Raw genomic sequence first — 15584 nt, forward strand, 5'->3', positions numbered from 1 at the left:
ATGTTGTCAGTGAGGGGGTGCAACGGTTCAGGCTTTTGCCGCATCAGAGTAACCTTGTGTAGGATCTTTCCTCATCAATATCTATTCAAGAAAGTTCAGTACAGTCGTCCCTCAAATAGTACGGTTTTCAATAGTTTGGTTTCGGTTTTATACAGATTGTCATAGATCTTTTAGGATTTTTAAATTTCCTGCTTGTCGGGAAATTCTAAAATCCTAAAAAATCTTAGAAAATCCACGTAAAACCAAAACCGAACCATTGGAAACCGTACTATTTGAGGGACGAGTGTAATTCAGAGTTTTTTAGAAGAGTAATGTACTATTCTACATGGTCACACTTTAGTTACATATCAAAGATGTAATGTTGCTCTCCTAGGTCGGAATTATAAGACATTTTCGCTTCTCACATCATCTATTTTTAAAGGCCAAGGAGTGGGTCAGTTGGGTTCTAATGAGTGCTTCTTGAGGTTCAGGGTACAGAAGAAGGGTCACACTACCACCAGGGTCATAAAACTACTCCTGGAAATGCCCACAACTCCTACGAAAGCCTTGTCAAATATGTGTTCTTGAGGTTCAGGGTACAGAAGAAGGGTCACACTACCACCAGGGTCATAAAACTACTCCTGGAAATGCCCACAACTCCTACGAAAGCTTTGTCAAATATGTGTTCTTGAGGTTCACGGTTTTGACGAAGACTAGTGCAATGTTTAAGATATCAGGCGTTAGTGTATAATTCTTGCCAGCATCCGAGACCATTAACAAACACCCTCCTGACCTCCCCCCCTGCATGCCCCTCCCATAGCAGCCCCCTGACCTCTTCCCTCACCCACAGGGGAACCTCTCCAACATGAACAGAGTGGACGGCCGCGACGAAAACCAGGTGTCCTTGGGCGTGCGCAGTGAGGGCTCCCCACCGACCCCCCGCTCCCTGCGCCTCATGATGGCCCCCTCCATGGTCCCCCCAACCAGCCTGGGCCCCGGCAGCAACAACCTGGGCGGCCTGGGGTCTGGGCCGCCTCCACAGCACTTGGCTAACCTGGGAGCGTCCTCGGAAGATCTGAGGAGGTACACCCCTCTGCCTGAACACTCCCCAGCCTCTGCTCTAACGCCTGCTGCTCTTCAACACCCATACTCACCAGGGTACTGTATATGCAGCCTCACCACCCCCCCACCCCACCCCCACCACGCATCACCACCGCCACAGACTCCCCTCGCCCACATTTGTCCTGTCCACCACTTGTACGCTGCTCTGTCACCTCCACTCTTTTGTACTGTCACTGCCGACTGTCTGCCATTACACTGCTCTCCTCCTCCTCCTCCTCCTCCTCCTCATTTTCTTCCTCTTCCTCCTCTCCTCATCTGTTATCAGTCACTGTCACTCTTCCAACACACACACACACACACACATACACACACACACACACGAGGGAAGTCTGTGGTCACCTCCCCAAGCTGGCCCACTAACAACTAACATCTCCCTGCAGAGGATTAACTTGTCTTGTATCCAAGCTGTGTTTATCAAGACCAAGCCTTGCCTGTTTCCATTCCTCCTTGGTGCCTCATGCAGTGGTGCCCTCAACACCCTTGTGAAGGTTTACTCATCTCCATGCAGCTAATTCCATCCTGTGATAATGATCCTGGCTTCATACCATTACCAAGACAAGTCATCATGAAGCACAAATAAGCCACTGAACCAAAGTTACAGTTTTGCAAGTTTTCTAAAACTTTTCACCGTCCTGCGTGAGTGGCGGCTCCGTGTTTGTGTCTGTCGTCACGGGAGAGTTCGCTGGTCATCAGTGGATGCACAAATATGTAAAAAGAAAATTACAGGCTTGTAAATACAGGCTTTGAGCTAAGTGCCAAATTATAATGCATTATAGGAAGACAGTATTTCTGAGATGAATGAGCGGTGGCTCAGTAGCTCTTCCCTGCCGGCTGACGGCCGTCACTTGGTCGTCAGTGTTGTCCAGGCAGGCAGACTTGCACAGAGCAATGGATTTTTGGCCAACTTGTATTGAGACATTTTTGGTGGAAATGTTCTGCTGATCCTAATGGACGGACCAGCGTGGGAAGGCTCACAACAAGACAGCTCTGAGTAACTGAAGTAACTTGCCGGGAAAGCCCTCACAGGAGAACTTTGAGGCAGGTTTTGAAGAATTGTTTGTTTGCCAACAACACAAAATAATTAGGTTTTTACAGAATGCATATCTCTCACATATGATTATCCTTATAGCCAATTTGTGATATCCATTGATGAATATGTGGCGCCTAGAACAGAACGCCCCAATAAGCATCATCATCACCACATGGCCAGCCAGGAGAGGAAACTATGAGTAGAGCATTGCCCCCGGAGTGAAGTCAGTGGCTGGGCTCACCACTCAGGCAGGGACAGTGTTGGCTGAAGCACAGGATTTGCATCAAGGATTTTTAACTCTTCAAACAATATCTTGAAGCATGACGGTCCAAGGACTAATGTAGACCTCCCCTGCCCTGCCTCCCCTCCCGCCCCAACACAGAGGCATGAACAGAGTACCCGGTGGGCCAGCTTACCTCACCATTAAGCCATTAAGTTTTTTTAATTATTTTAAGCTTAGCAGCAAGCCAGCAAGCACTGCCACTAACCCAGGAGAGTGTGTGTATGTGTGTGTGTGTGTGTGTGTGTGTCCGGTGTTCCGTTGGTCAGTCTTGGTGTTGGTTGGTCCCCGGCTGTGGTGGTCAGTAGCACCTTAGGCAGCGGCTTGACACCAGCACGGTTGACCCAACTCTCGGCCTTCGGGTGAGACGTGAGCCTGCCCTGTCCCGCTTCACTGCTTTCTGTGTTGGTGCTTGGGCCGTGTGGCTCCGGGGCCGCCAACACCAAATGATCACTCTTTTCAGCATCTTTTTTCTTTAGTGAAGCAGCATGTTGGCAGCTTCTTTCATTTGGTATTGTTTTCATGCCTGTGGTCTGTCTCCTTCATGAGGAAGGACACGCAGCATCACCAGTGACTGATTGTTTCTAAGAAACATGCCACACAGTCCTGGGAGTGATAATACTTTTTTGGCCAAGTGTGCAGTGTGAGGTTAGCATGGTGGCTTGGGTCTGGAAGTGTGTGTGTGTGTGCGTGTGTGTGCGTGTATGTATGTTTGTACGCTCTTGCATTTGCGCAGTACTGTATTACATGTGGATGTGGAACGTGTACCAAACCGGAACTGTTTGCCAAGGAAGGGAAGATAAGGAGTGTATGAATGTTGTGTGTACGAGGACAACAGTCGTGTGTACACCACAATGCGTGCATGTGTGTATATTAACCCGGTAGCAGCGGGGATCATGTTTCTTAATGGTCCCTCCAAGCGAGAAAAATGAGAAAAAAATCACCCCTCACACAAACCATTTCATAATATATATCAAAGCATTTGTGATCAGTTTATGTATCATCTATTTTGGGAGGTTCATATCATGGCACAAATTTGGCCCGTTGCTGCTACACGGTAAAGCCACAAATTTGGCCCGTCGCTGCTACACGGTTAAGGTATTATAGTCAAACCACTTTAAATAGTCCATTTGGGCGTTCAATTCTGTGGGTCCTTTCCTCCCCTCTGCTCTGCCCCATCGTCCTTACACCCATCTCTTCCTCTCATATCGTCACCCTCTTAAAATAACCCCCTAAGTCATTTTTCAGTGATTTCCAGGTTTTTGTCTACATCAAATATTTGTAGAGTTGCCTCCGTCATTCAGGGTTTAAGTGTTGTAGAATTGGCCTTTTCATTTCTGCCTAAATATTAAGCCAAATGAGATGATGACGGTTCTTTTCTGATTTCCTGTAAAGTAGAAAATATTAACTTAGGCAGTCTGCTTACGAAGGTGACAATATGTTAGCTGTAGGTTACATGTGAGAGGAAGAAACAGGTATTGGGACTGTGTAGGAGAGCAGAGGAGAGGAAAGAACCTGTGGACATATAAGAGGAAAACACAGGTATTGGGACTGTGTGGGAGAGCAGAGGAGAGGAAAGAACCCGTGGACATATAAGAGGAAAACACAGGTATTGGGACTGTGTGGGAGAGCAGAGGGGAGGAAAGGACCCTGGGACATATAAGAGGAAAACACAGGTATTGGGACTGTGTGGGAGAGCAGAGGAGAGGAAAGGACCTGTGGACATATAAGAGGAAAAAACAGGTATTGGGACTGTGTGGGAGAGCAGAGAGGAAAGGACCTGTGGACATATAAGAGGAAAAAACAGGTATTGGGACTGTGTGGGAGAGCAGAGGAGAGGAAAGGACTTGTGGACATATAAGAGGAAAACACAGGTATTGGGACTGTGTGGGAGAGCAGAGAGGAAAGAACCTGTGGACATATAAGAGGAAAACACAGGTATTGGGACTGTGTGGGAGAGCAGAGGAGAGGAAAGAACCCTGGGACATATAAGAGGAAAAAACAGGTATTGGGACTGTATGGGAGAGTAGAGGAGAGGAAAGAACCTGTGGACATATAAGAGGAAAAAACAGGTATTGGGACTGTGTGGGAGAGCAGAGGGGAGGAAAGGACCTGTGGACATATAAGAGGAAAACACAGGTATTGGGACTGTGTGGGAGAGCAAAGGAGAGGAAAGGACCTGTGGACATATAAGAGGAAAAAACAGGTATTGGGACTGTGTGTGAGAGTAGAGGGGAGGAAAGGACCTGTGGACATATAAGAGGAAAAAACAGGTATTGGGACTGTGTGGGAGAGTAGAGGAGAGGAAAGGACCTGTGGACATATAAGATGAAAAAACAGTTATTGGGACTGTGTTTTAGAGTAGAGGGGAGGAAAGGACCTGTGGACATATAAGAGGAAAAAACAGGTATTGGGACTGTGTGGGAGAGTAGAGGAGAGGAAAGGACCTGTGGACATATAAGAGGAAAAAACAGGTATTGGGACTGTGTAGGAGAGTAGAGGAGAGGAAAGGACCTGTGGACATATAAGAGGAAAAAACAGGTATTGGGACTGTGTGTGAGAGTAGAGGAGAGGAAAGGACCTGTGGACATATAAGAGGAAAAAACAGGTATTGGGACTGTGTAGGAGAGTAGAGGAGAGGAAAGGACCTGTGGACATATAAGAGGAAAACACAGGTATTGGGACTGTGTAGGAGAGTAGAGGAGAGGAAAGGACCCTGGGACATATAAGAGGAAAAAACAGGTATTGGGACTGTGTAGGAGAGTAGAGGGGAGGAAAGGACTTGTGGACATATAAGAGGAAAACACAGGTATTGGGACTGTGTGAGAGAGCAGAGGAGAGGAAAGGACCCTGGGACATATAAGAGGAAAACACAGGTATTGGGACTGTGTGGGAGAGCAGAGGGGAGGAGAGGACCTGTGGACATATAAGAGGAAAAAACAGGTATTGGGACTGTGTGGGAGAGCAGAGGAGAGGAAAGGACCCTGGGACATATAAGAGGAAAAAACAGGTATTGGGACTGTGTGGGAGAGCAGAGGGGAGGAGAGGACCTGTGGAATCGAACACCCAAACGGACTATTTGAAGTGGTTTGACTATAGGTAATGGAGGAAGGACGGGAAGGGTCACTTGCTCCTAAGAAATTATTATGTGCATGCTGTGTTAGGGGCTTCCAGGGGTGCGTGTGTGTGTGTGTGGGTGGGTGTGTGGTGGGGGGGAGCATGCCCTAACGCTTCAGTGACTTGTGTGCATTGGTATGTTTTTATTAGTGTTAACATTACGCTGCGTGTGATCTGACTAACAAGGACGGGCGGGCTGGTGTGTGTTTACAGAGCCAGTGTTGCCAACCCTCCCCTGGCTCTCAACCCTTCAAACTGCAGCCTCCTCTCCAGCCCCATGCTAAGGTTACTCACTGTGCTGTTGTCGCTTGCTAACCCAACCCTGCCACCTCCTCCCGACCCCTCCTAAACGCCCCTCCTCCAGGCTCATAATTCTCCTCTTGCCCTTGTGCTCATTAGCGGTCCTTGTCTTTCCTTCCCTTCCTCCTCTCCAGCCTCATAATTGGTCACTCCTCTTGCTTTACTTTGCAGTTCCTTGTCTTTCCTTCCCTTCCTCACTCTCCTTGTTGTTGGTCACTGCCTCTATACTTTACTTTGCCTATCTCTCTCTCTCTCTCTCTCTCTCTCTCTCTCTCTCTCTCTCTCTCTCTCTCTCTCTCTCTCTCTCTCTCTCTCTCTCTCTCTCTCTCTCTCATTGTCACCGTTTAGCCTTACTTATCCATCTTTATCCTTCACTATCCCATCCATCTGTTTCCTCTTCCTTCCATTCACTTCAACTTTTTTTTTCATATACATCCTCTAGTTTGTGTTTTCCTCATCTCCCTTTTTCAAATCACCGTTTCGTATGTTTCCTTCTCTCCGTACCCTTAACCCGGTTGCTGCGGGGATCATGTTTCTTAAAGGCAAGCAAGAAAAATGAGAAAGAATCATCACTCACGCAAACCATTTCATAATACAGGTAACTCTCAATTTACACGAGTATTGTGTCCTTGAAGAGGTCGCGTAAATCAAAAACACTGTAAATCAAACAAGAGGTCGGTTTGTACCTTTATTGCCTACTGTATCACTCCTCTCCCTCTCATGGTTCCTTCTCTGGCTGCCCTTCCCCTCGTGGTAGCACAGCAGCGAGGGTGTTGTTGTTGTTGAGTAGCGTGGCAGCGTGGATACTGTATTGTTGTTCAAGTGGCGCGCGGGAAGAACTGAGCTCAGCTGTGTGGCCGCGGTGCTGTGTGAGTCCAGTTGCGCGAGACATCTGGCGGACACTCCATAAAATATCGCGGATAAGTGAAAAAAACGTGTAAATTAAACATTTATTTGGATTTTGGACCACGCGTTGTTTAAAAAACGCGTAAAGCAAACTCGCATAAATTGAGAGTTACCTGTATATATCAACACATTTGTGATCAGTTTATGCATCATCTATTTTGGGGGGTTATATCATGGCAAAAATCTGGCCCATCGCTGGTACACGGTAAAGCCACAAATTTGTCCCGTCTCTGCTACCGGGTTAATCTTTCTCAGTATCCTTTTCCCTGTACTTCTCACCTTCCTTGTCTCCCTCCTCCTTCCCTCCTCCCCTTCACTCGTCCCTCCCTCCCTCCTTTTGCACTAGTTGTGTGGTAGCTCCCCTTCACCCCTCTGCAACATTCCCACAGTGGCTAAGGCCCATGTTCTCAGATGTTTTTGGCTCCCACAACACCTAAAACGGATGGTATTGTCAGACGCCTCCACGCCTCACATCAACTATTTTCAAAGGCCATAAGAGAAAGCAGTCACATCCTCATGAGTGTTTCTTTAGGTTTATGGTACAGAAGAAGAGTCAAACTATCACCAGGGTCACGAAACTACTCCTGGAAATGCTCGTACCACCTCTGAAAGCCTTGTCAAATATGTGTCCTTGGGCAGGGAAATTTTTAAGAATATGGCCCTTAGGTTGGTATTATAAGATACTGTCACTTTTCAAATCAGCTGTTTCTAAAGGTTAAAGAGGGGGTCAGTCGGGTTTGAATGAGTGCTTCTTCAGGCTCATGGTACAGAGGAAGGGTCACACTACCACCAGGGCCATAAAACTACCCCTAGAAATGCCCACAACTCCTACGCAATCACACATCAACTAATTGCAAAGAACAGAAAAGATATCAGTTGTGTTCTAATGAGTGTTCCTTTAGGTTCATGGTACAGAGGAAGGGTCACACTAACACCAGGGCCATAAAACTACCCCTAGAAATGCCCACAACTCCTACGAAATCACACATCAACTAATTGCAAAGCCCAGAAAAGAGATCAGTCGGGTTGTAATGAGTGTTCCTTTATATATATATATATATATATATATATATATATATATATATATATATATATATATATATATATATATATATATATATATATATATATATATAATTGCAAAGAACAGAAAAGATATCAGTTGTGTTCTAATGAGTGTTCCTTTAGGTTCATGGTACAGAGGAAGGGTCACACTAACACCAGGGCCATAAAACTACCCCTAGAAATGCCCACAACTCCTACGAAATCACACATCAACTAATTGCAAAGAACAGAAAAGATATCAGTTGTGTTCTAATGAGTGTTCCTTTAGGCTCATGGTACAGAGGAAGGGTCACACTAACACCAGGGTCATAAAACTACCCCTAGAAATGCCCACAACTCCTACGCAATCACACATCAACTAATTCCAAAGCCCAGAAAAGATATCAGTTGTGTTCTAATGAGTGTTCCTTTAGGTTCATGGTACAGAGGAAGGGTCACACTACCACCAGGGTCATAAAACTGCCCCTGGAAATGCCTAAAACTCGTACGAAAGCCTTGTCAAATAGGTGAACTTGGGTGATGAAATGTTTAGTAATACAGCCCCTATGCTCCAAATACTTCCAGGGCCAGTCCTGAAGATCAACGTCATGTTCTGTATAATCAGACGCTTTCAGCCTCCACAACATCCATTTCCCAAGGTCTCAAAGGAGATTAGCCGGGTTTTGACGAGTTTTTTTCACGTTCATGGTGCAGAAGCCTTGTCAAACTATCACCAGGCTTATAAGGTGACCCATATTGATACCCATACAACCTCCACCTTGTCAAATGTGGGTACAGAAGCCTTGTCAAACTATCACCAGGCTTGTAAGATGACCCATATTGATACCCACACAACCTCTACCTTGTCAAATGTGGGTACAGAAGCCTTGTCAAACTACATATATCACCAGACCCATAAAACTACTCATGGACATACTAACACAACCTCTACAAAAGCCTTATTAAATGTGGCCTTGTCAAACTATCACTAGGCTCATAAAACTACCCATGGACATACTAATACAACCCCTACCAAAGCCTTGTCAAACTATCACCAGGCTTACAAGATGACCCATGCAGATACCCACACAACCTCTACCTTATAAAATGTGGGCCAGTAGAAGCCTTGTCAAACTATCACCAGGCTCATAACACTACCCATGGACATACTAATGCAACCTCTACCAAAGCCTTGTCAAATATGGGCCAGTAGAAGCCTTGTCAAACTATCACCAGGCTCATAACACTACCCATGGACATACTAATGCAACTTCCACCAAAGCCTTGTCAAACTATCACCAGGCTCATAACACTACCCATGGACATACTAATGCAACTTCCACCAAAGCCTTGTCAAATGTGGGCCAGTAGAAGCCTTGTCAAACTATCACCAGGCTCATAACACTACCCATGGACATACTAACACAACTTCCACCAAAGCCTTGTCAAATGTGGGCCAGTAGAAGCCTTGTCAAACTATCACCAGGCTCATAACACTACCCATGGACATACTAACGCAACCTCCACCAAAGCCTTGTCAAATGTGAGTGTGTGAGCCCCAAACTGTTTGAGAAGATTGCCCTTAGACACACCTTTTCCTCCTCCCCCTCCTCCTCCACCTGGTCCTGTGTAGTTACCTGTTGAGCCTGACCCGTGACCCTGCATGTGGGTGTGGAGTAGAGTCGGGTCATTGTGGTGGTGGTGGTGGTGGTGGTGGTGGTGAGGTTAGGAGCACCACCGCAACCCCCCTCCCCCCATTTTTGAGAGGTGTTGACCCCCACCACCACTCAGGATTGAAGGTTCTCTCTCTCTCTCTCTCTCTCTCTCTCTCTCTCTCTCTCTCTCTCTCTCTCTCTCTCTCTCTCTCTCTCTCTCTCTCTCTCTCTCTCTCTCTCTCTCACACACACACACACACACACACACACACACACACACACACACCATACTGAAGGTACAACATGGGGGTGCCTAGAGGGGAGGGCCCAGTCCTTACCCCTTCCCCCCTCTCTTCCCACCACAGCAGCCAAGACTCCCTGCACAAGAGCGTCATCAACCAGCCAAAGAAGAAGGGAATCAAGTCCTCTATAGGAAGGTTCTTCAGTAAAAAGGACAAAGTGAGTGGAGTCTTGTGGCCTCTCTGGGTCTGAGTGCCTTCAGTTTGTGTGAGAGTGAGTGGTCTGTGGTCTAAGAATGGAATTAAGTCCTCTCCATAAGGTTTGTGTGTGCTCCTTCACTAACCTTGACCTGTCTCCTCGGCCCTGAAGCAGCAGGTCAAGATGAAGGACGCCCTGCAGCAGCACCCTGGCGCCGGGGGTCTCAGCTCCTCGGGGATATACAGCGACGGGGACATCGGCTCCTCGGACTCCCTCTCCCTGGCAGGGCTGGGCCAGAAGAGCGAGATAGACCGTCGCACCAAAAAGAAGTGAGTCACACACCCAATTGTGTAAACATTGCAATCGTCTTTGTCAACACTGCTGGGGCTGGATTGTCTCGTCTGAGCCGTTTTTCAAGGCAAGGTCAGTTGGTTTTGTTGATTGTTTTGTATCACATTTGACAGCTAGCTCTGAAAATACACCACTGCTAAAGAACAACTCCATCCCAAGCATGGAAGTAAAAAGTCAAACCAGCCCCTGAACTGTTGATAAATGCTGATACCACGTTTAAAAATCTGGCGATGGAGTTCAACAAAAACAGCCAGATATGAAGCCCTTGAACTGCTGTTCTCTTTTGGGGCAGGAGCAGACAGCACTTCATCATCATCATTATTTTCTGTTTAATGTCGAGTTTTTACATAATCTCTTCTGAGGTTAGACAGTCAGTGATACGCTTCCAACTAGTCCTGTCCCTTGCCTCAGTGGCTGATGCTGTCAAATCCCCATTATCATCATCTGTTTAATGTCAGGTTTCCCCATAATCTCATGAGGTCATAAATGATACACTTCCAGCTCTTTCAGTTCTTTGCCCCAGCCCCTCCAATGGCCGATGCTGCCAAACCCTCCTGAAAACACTGCCTCCATGTCTTCGCAGACAGTACATGGAATCATATTAAAGTTTTGTATGTACAGAAGCCACGTTTGACCACCCTCTTCCCTCTCCCTTGTTGTGCCACAGCCTGCCTGGGTACCGCCACGAGCTGCTTGCCGAGGCCATGAAGGCCGGCACACCCTTCGCCCTGTGGAACGGCCCGACCATTGTGGCATGGCTGGAGCTTTGGGTGGGCATGCCCGCCTGGTACGTTGCCGCGTGCCGGGCCAACGTCAAGTCTGGGGCCATTATGTCGGCGCTCAGTGATGCAGAAATCCAGCGGGAGATTGGCATCTCCAACCCCCTGCACCGCCTGAAGCTGCGGCTCGCCATACAGGAGATGGTGTCCCTGACCTCCCCCTCGGCCCCCAAGACATCCCGCACCACCCTGGCATTTGGGGACATGAACCACGAGTGGGTGGGCAACGAGTGGCTGCCGGCGCTGGGCCTGCCACAGTACCGCACCACCTTCATGGAGTGTCTCGTGGACGCCAGGATGCTGGACCACCTCACCAAAAAGGACCTCAGAGGGCAGCTCAAGATGGTCGATTCCTTCCACAGGTAAAGAGGAGAACATCAGGTTTTCCCATAATCTCCTCAGGTCACACGGTTGATGACACTCTTCCAACTCTTTCTGTCCCTCCTCTCAGCCTTCCCGGTACCCAGTGCTGCCAAAGCCTCCTCAACACACTGCCTCCATGTCCTCCCTCACCTTTGCCTAAGCCTTCCCAGTGCTGCCAAAGCCTCCTCAACACACTGCCTCCATGTCCTCCCTCACCTTTGCCTAAGCCTCCCCAGTGCTGCCAAAGCCTCCTCAACACACTGCCTCCATGTCCTCCCTCTCCTTTGCCTAAGGCCCCAGTGCTGCCAAAGCCTCCTCAACACACTGCCTCCATGTCCTCCCTCTCCTTTGCCTAAGGCCCCAGTGCTGCCAAAGCCTCCTCAACACACTGCCTCCATGTCCTCCCTCTCCTTTGCCTAAGCCTCCCCAGTGCTGCCAAAGCCTCCTCAACACACTGCCTCCATGTCCTCCCTCACCTTTGCCTAAGCCTTCCCAGTGCTGCCAAAGCCTCCTCAACACACTGCCTCCATGTCCTCCCTCACCTTTGCCTAAGCCTCCCCAGTGCTGCCAAACCCTCCTCAACACACTGCCTCCATGTCCTCCCTCACCTTTACCTAAGCCTCCCCAGTGCTGCCAAACCCTCCTCAACACACTGCCTCCATGTCCTCCCTCTCCTTTGCCTAAGCCTCCCCAGTGCTGCCAAAGCCTCCTCAACACACTGCCTCCATGTCCTCCCTCACCTTTGCCTAAGCCTTCCCAGTGCTGCCAAAGCCTCCTCAACACACTGCCTCCATGTCCTCCCTCTCCTTTGCCTAAGCCTCCCCAGTGCTGCCAAAGCCTCCTCAACACACTGCCTCCATGTCCTCCCTCTCCTTTGCCTAAGCCTCCCCAGTGCTGCCAAAGCCTCCTCAACACACTGCCTCCATGTCCTCCCTCTCCTTTGCCTAAGCCTCCCCAGTGCTGCCAAACCCTCCTCAACACACTGCCTCCATATCCTCCCTCTCCTTTACCTAAGCCTCCCCAGTGCTGCCAAACCCTCCTCAACACACTGCCTCCATGTCCTCCCTCTCCTTTGCCTAAGCCTTCCCAGTGCTGCCAAACCCTCCTCAACACACTGCCTCCATGTCCTCCCTCCTCTTCACCTACGCAGACAAGCACACAGACTTACTCTTTTCTTTTAATGGTGCTGTGCCTGGGGAGGTTTTCTGCTTTACTTTGTTTGTTTGTGCCCTTGAGCTGCCTCCCTTGATGTAAAAAAAAAAATAATCTGTCTCTCCTCCCTCCCTCTAACACTCTCCACTTCACCAGTCCACATAACCTCCTCTCCTTCCCTCCCTCTAACACTCTCCACTTCACCAGTCCACATAACCTCCTCTCCTTCCCTCCCTCTAACACTCTCCACTTCACCAGTCCACATAACCTCCTCTCCTTCCCTCCCTCTAACACTCCACTTCACCAGTCCACATAACCTCCTCTCCTTCCCTCCCTCTAACACTCTCCACTTCACCAGTCCACATAACCTCCTCTCCATCCCTCCCTATCACACTCCACTTCAACAGTACAAATAACCTCCTCTCCGTCCCTCCCTCTAACACTCTCCACTTCACCAGTCCACATAACCTCCTCTCCCTCCCTCCCTCTAACACTCCACTTCACCAGTCCACATAACCTCCTCTCCCTCCCTCCCTCTGACACTCTCCACTTCACCAGTCCACATAACCTCCTCTCCCTCCCTCCCTCTGAGACTCTCCACTTCACCAGTCCACATAACCTCCTCTCCCTCCCTCCCTCTAACACTCTCCACTTCACCAGTCCACATAACCTCCTCTCCCTCCCTCCCTCTGACACTCTCCACTTCACCAGTCCACATAACCTCCTCTCCCTCCCTCCCTCTGACACTCTCCACTTCACCAGTCCACTTATCCCCTCTTTAACTAACTGACGACCTCCACCCCTGCAGAACCTCCCTACAGTTCGGCATCACCGCCCTAAAGAAGGTAAACTACGATCGCGTGGCACTGGATGAGCGGCGAAGGGTTTGCGAGGAGGAGAACTCCGACGTGTTGGTGTGGACCAACGACCGCGTCATCAAGTGGATCTCCTTCATCGGCCTAAAGGTGCGTACGGTACGGTCTGCCGAGACACACAGGTCCCTTCCTAGACCACAAAGAGAGGTGAAGGCAGGCTGTGGGATGTGCCCCTTGTGTCCTTCCCCTCACCTCACCACCATCATATCCAGCAGGCTGTTAGGTGTGCCCCTTGTATCCTTCCCCTCATCTCACCACCATCTTCCCCACACAGGAGTACGCCAACAACCTGGTGGAGTCTGGGGTTCATGGGGCGCTGGTGGCCCTGGACGAGAGCTTTGACCATAATGCCCTGGCTCTTGCCCTGCAGATACCAACACAAAACACACAGGTATGCACACTCTTGTTGTCTGGTGTTGGTGTGTTCATGTTTAGCCTGATTATTCAAGGGTGGCACTAGTCTTCATCAGCAGTACCATGGCTGGTTAGTCTTTTTTAACCCGGTAGCAGCAACGGGCCAAATTTGTGGCTTTACCGTGTAGCAGCAACAGGCCAAATTTGTGGCTTTACCGTGTAGCAGCAACAGGCCAAATTTGTGGCTTTACCGTGTAGCAGCGACAGGCCAAATTTGTGCCATGATATAAACCCCCCAAAAATAGATACATAATTATGAAATGGTTTGTGTGAGGGGTGATTTTTTCTCATTTTTCTCGCTTGGAGGGACCATTAACCCTTTCCTTGCGTGCGGGACGGGATGCGACTATCCCCTCAGGCGCAGTCAGGCAGCCCAATGGGGGGTCTCTTTTAACCTCTGTATCTCACAAACTATTCATCACAGCTAAAAACCAAAAACACCATTGGAAAGAGGAGGTCCAGATCTATAGGAGTCGGTTATGTATGCCTCTCTTGCGAACGTACATGCACGTTCAGGGAGTGTTGAATGTTAACACTTACGTCGGTGCGTGTGGGATGATTAGCCATATTGAGGGAGCTGCGGACATCTCTCTTTCAGATTCTGGCAAGGGAGTATTGCCAACTGCAATATTTACAACTATTTGGTCAAAGAATTAATCAGGTGATAGGTGAAGCTATGCAAAAATGCCGCTATATTGGGCAAGAACATCCACCAGTTACTCGTCTGTAGATTTGCCGCGCTGGGCTGATATGATTTTCCACCAAATTTAGTGAAGACCACACTCAATTGGCAATCCTGTGTTAGAATTAGTGTTGGAGCCCGCAGCGAGCATTTAGCACCACCAGCAAATATGCCTAACGCTCGCTGCGAGCATTTAGCAATGAAAGGGTTAAGAAACATGATCCCCGCTGCTACCGGGTTAAATGTTTTCAAGGCGTGCTTAATTGGTGGTGTTGATTTTTTACACCACTTTTTACAACTGAGTTTGTAACGTGTTGCCTTAACTCTGTGAGAAGCACAGTCCCAGTAGCTCAGGGGTAGAGCGTCTGGCTCACAACCAGAAGGACCGGGGTTCAATTCCCCGGCCGGGTGAAGATAAGTTTATCTTCTTTCATGTGTAGCCCCTGTTCACCTAGCAGTGAGTAGGGATGCGACGTACAGTGAGGAGTTGTGACCCCGTTGTCGCGGTGTGTTGTGTGTGAGTGGTCTCAGTCCTACCCAAAGATCGGTACTACGAGCTCTGTGCTCTTCCGTAGGGGAACGGCTGGCTGTCTCGAGAGAGACCTTTAGCAGACCAAGAGGTGAATTACTTGTAACTAACAACTCTGTCCACAAAAAATGGAACTAAAAACCCAAGCCAGTCACGGAACTGTTAATGAATACTAACACCATGTATTAAAAATCTGGTGTTTGTATGTATGTCTGTTTCTTGCTGAATCTATTATGTCTGAGAATGATGGTGTCTACTTGACTCCTGCAATGGTATGACTTTGTGGTAGGATTCATTTTTAACAGGACCTTTTGAAGGGTATGGAGCAGAAGGGACGTAAGGGACAGAGCCATTTTTTTTTTAGTTTGCACTGGGAAAGTCAGGCTACACATCCCAGGAAGAACAAGACACAAGTTACAAGGGAAAAGCAACCTTGTGTTTGGTGTACTGAGGGTCATTTTACCCTTGCAACTTATGTCTTGTTCTTCCTGGGCTGTGTGGCGCGGCTTTCCCAGTCCAAACCTGAACCACGTACTTTGTCCCTCCTGCCCACCGTTGCCCGATTATC

General features: G+C 48.6%; 2 protein-coding genes and 1 long non-coding RNA gene across 11 annotated transcripts in view; 1 reads left to right on the plus strand and 2 right to left on the minus strand.

Moving 5' to 3' along the window:
* The window catches only part of LOC126984340 (liprin-alpha-1-like), a 152547-nt gene that overhangs the window by 122713 nt on the left and 14250 nt on the right, over window positions 1-15584 (plus strand). Inside the window, exons 18-24 of the mRNA XM_050837952.1 lie at window positions 830-1137; window positions 5742-5813; window positions 9799-9892; window positions 10046-10200; window positions 10890-11363; window positions 13325-13481; window positions 13666-13782. Of these exons, the coding sequence (XP_050693909.1) occupies window positions 830-1137; window positions 5742-5813; window positions 9799-9892; window positions 10046-10200; window positions 10890-11363; window positions 13325-13481; window positions 13666-13782 (1377 nt within the window). The remainder of the gene's footprint in view (window positions 1-829; window positions 1138-5741; window positions 5814-9798; window positions 9893-10045; window positions 10201-10889; window positions 11364-13324; window positions 13482-13665; window positions 13783-15584) is intronic.
* Window positions 1148-5632, minus strand: LOC126984630 (uncharacterized). 9 transcript variants are annotated; one of them, XR_007737160.1, is made up of 4 exons: window positions 5261-5361; window positions 4658-4724; window positions 4457-4523; window positions 1188-4127 (listed from the first exon to the last, which is right to left on the minus strand). XR_007737160.1 is itself a non-coding variant. In XM_050838472.1 (3 exons), the coding sequence occupies exons 1-3, from the start codon at window positions 5630-5632 to the stop codon at window positions 3853-3855; spliced, it is 915 nt and encodes a 304-aa protein (XP_050694429.1). In that variant the 3' UTR covers window positions 1185-3852. The 9 variants fall into 9 exon arrangements, 5 of the variants coding, with proteins under 5 accessions (XP_050694429.1, XP_050694426.1, XP_050694427.1 ...); XR_007737161.1 differs by lacking the exon at window positions 4658-4724 and adding an exon at window positions 4792-4858; XM_050838472.1 differs by lacking the exon at window positions 4658-4724 and having other exon boundaries at window positions 1185-4127; window positions 4390-4523; window positions 5127-5632.
* LOC126984638 (uncharacterized) lies at window positions 11758-13315 on the minus strand. The gene is made up of 3 exons (XR_007737179.1): window positions 13136-13315; window positions 12375-12733; window positions 11758-12044 (listed from the first exon to the last, which is right to left on the minus strand). It is a non-coding gene; the product is annotated as an uncharacterized LOC126984638 (long non-coding RNA).

The sequence above is a fragment of the Eriocheir sinensis genome, chromosome 57 (genome assembly GCF_024679095.1).
Source record: "Eriocheir sinensis breed Jianghai 21 chromosome 57, ASM2467909v1, whole genome shotgun sequence".
Taxonomy (NCBI): Eukaryota; Metazoa; Arthropoda; class Malacostraca; order Decapoda; family Varunidae; genus Eriocheir; species Eriocheir sinensis.

What these genes read in the sequence shown, in the direction of transcription:
- LOC126984630 (XM_050838469.1), bottom strand. Translation starts at nt 5,632, where the DNA reads ATGCTCCCCCCCACCACACACCCACCCACACACACACACACGCACCCC. An exon ending in TTCCTCTTATATGTCCCAGG is followed by an intron (nt 4,524 to 5,126) that starts GTCCTTTCCTCT and finishes ATATGTCCACAG; the next exon opens with GTCCTTTCCTCCCCTCTGCT.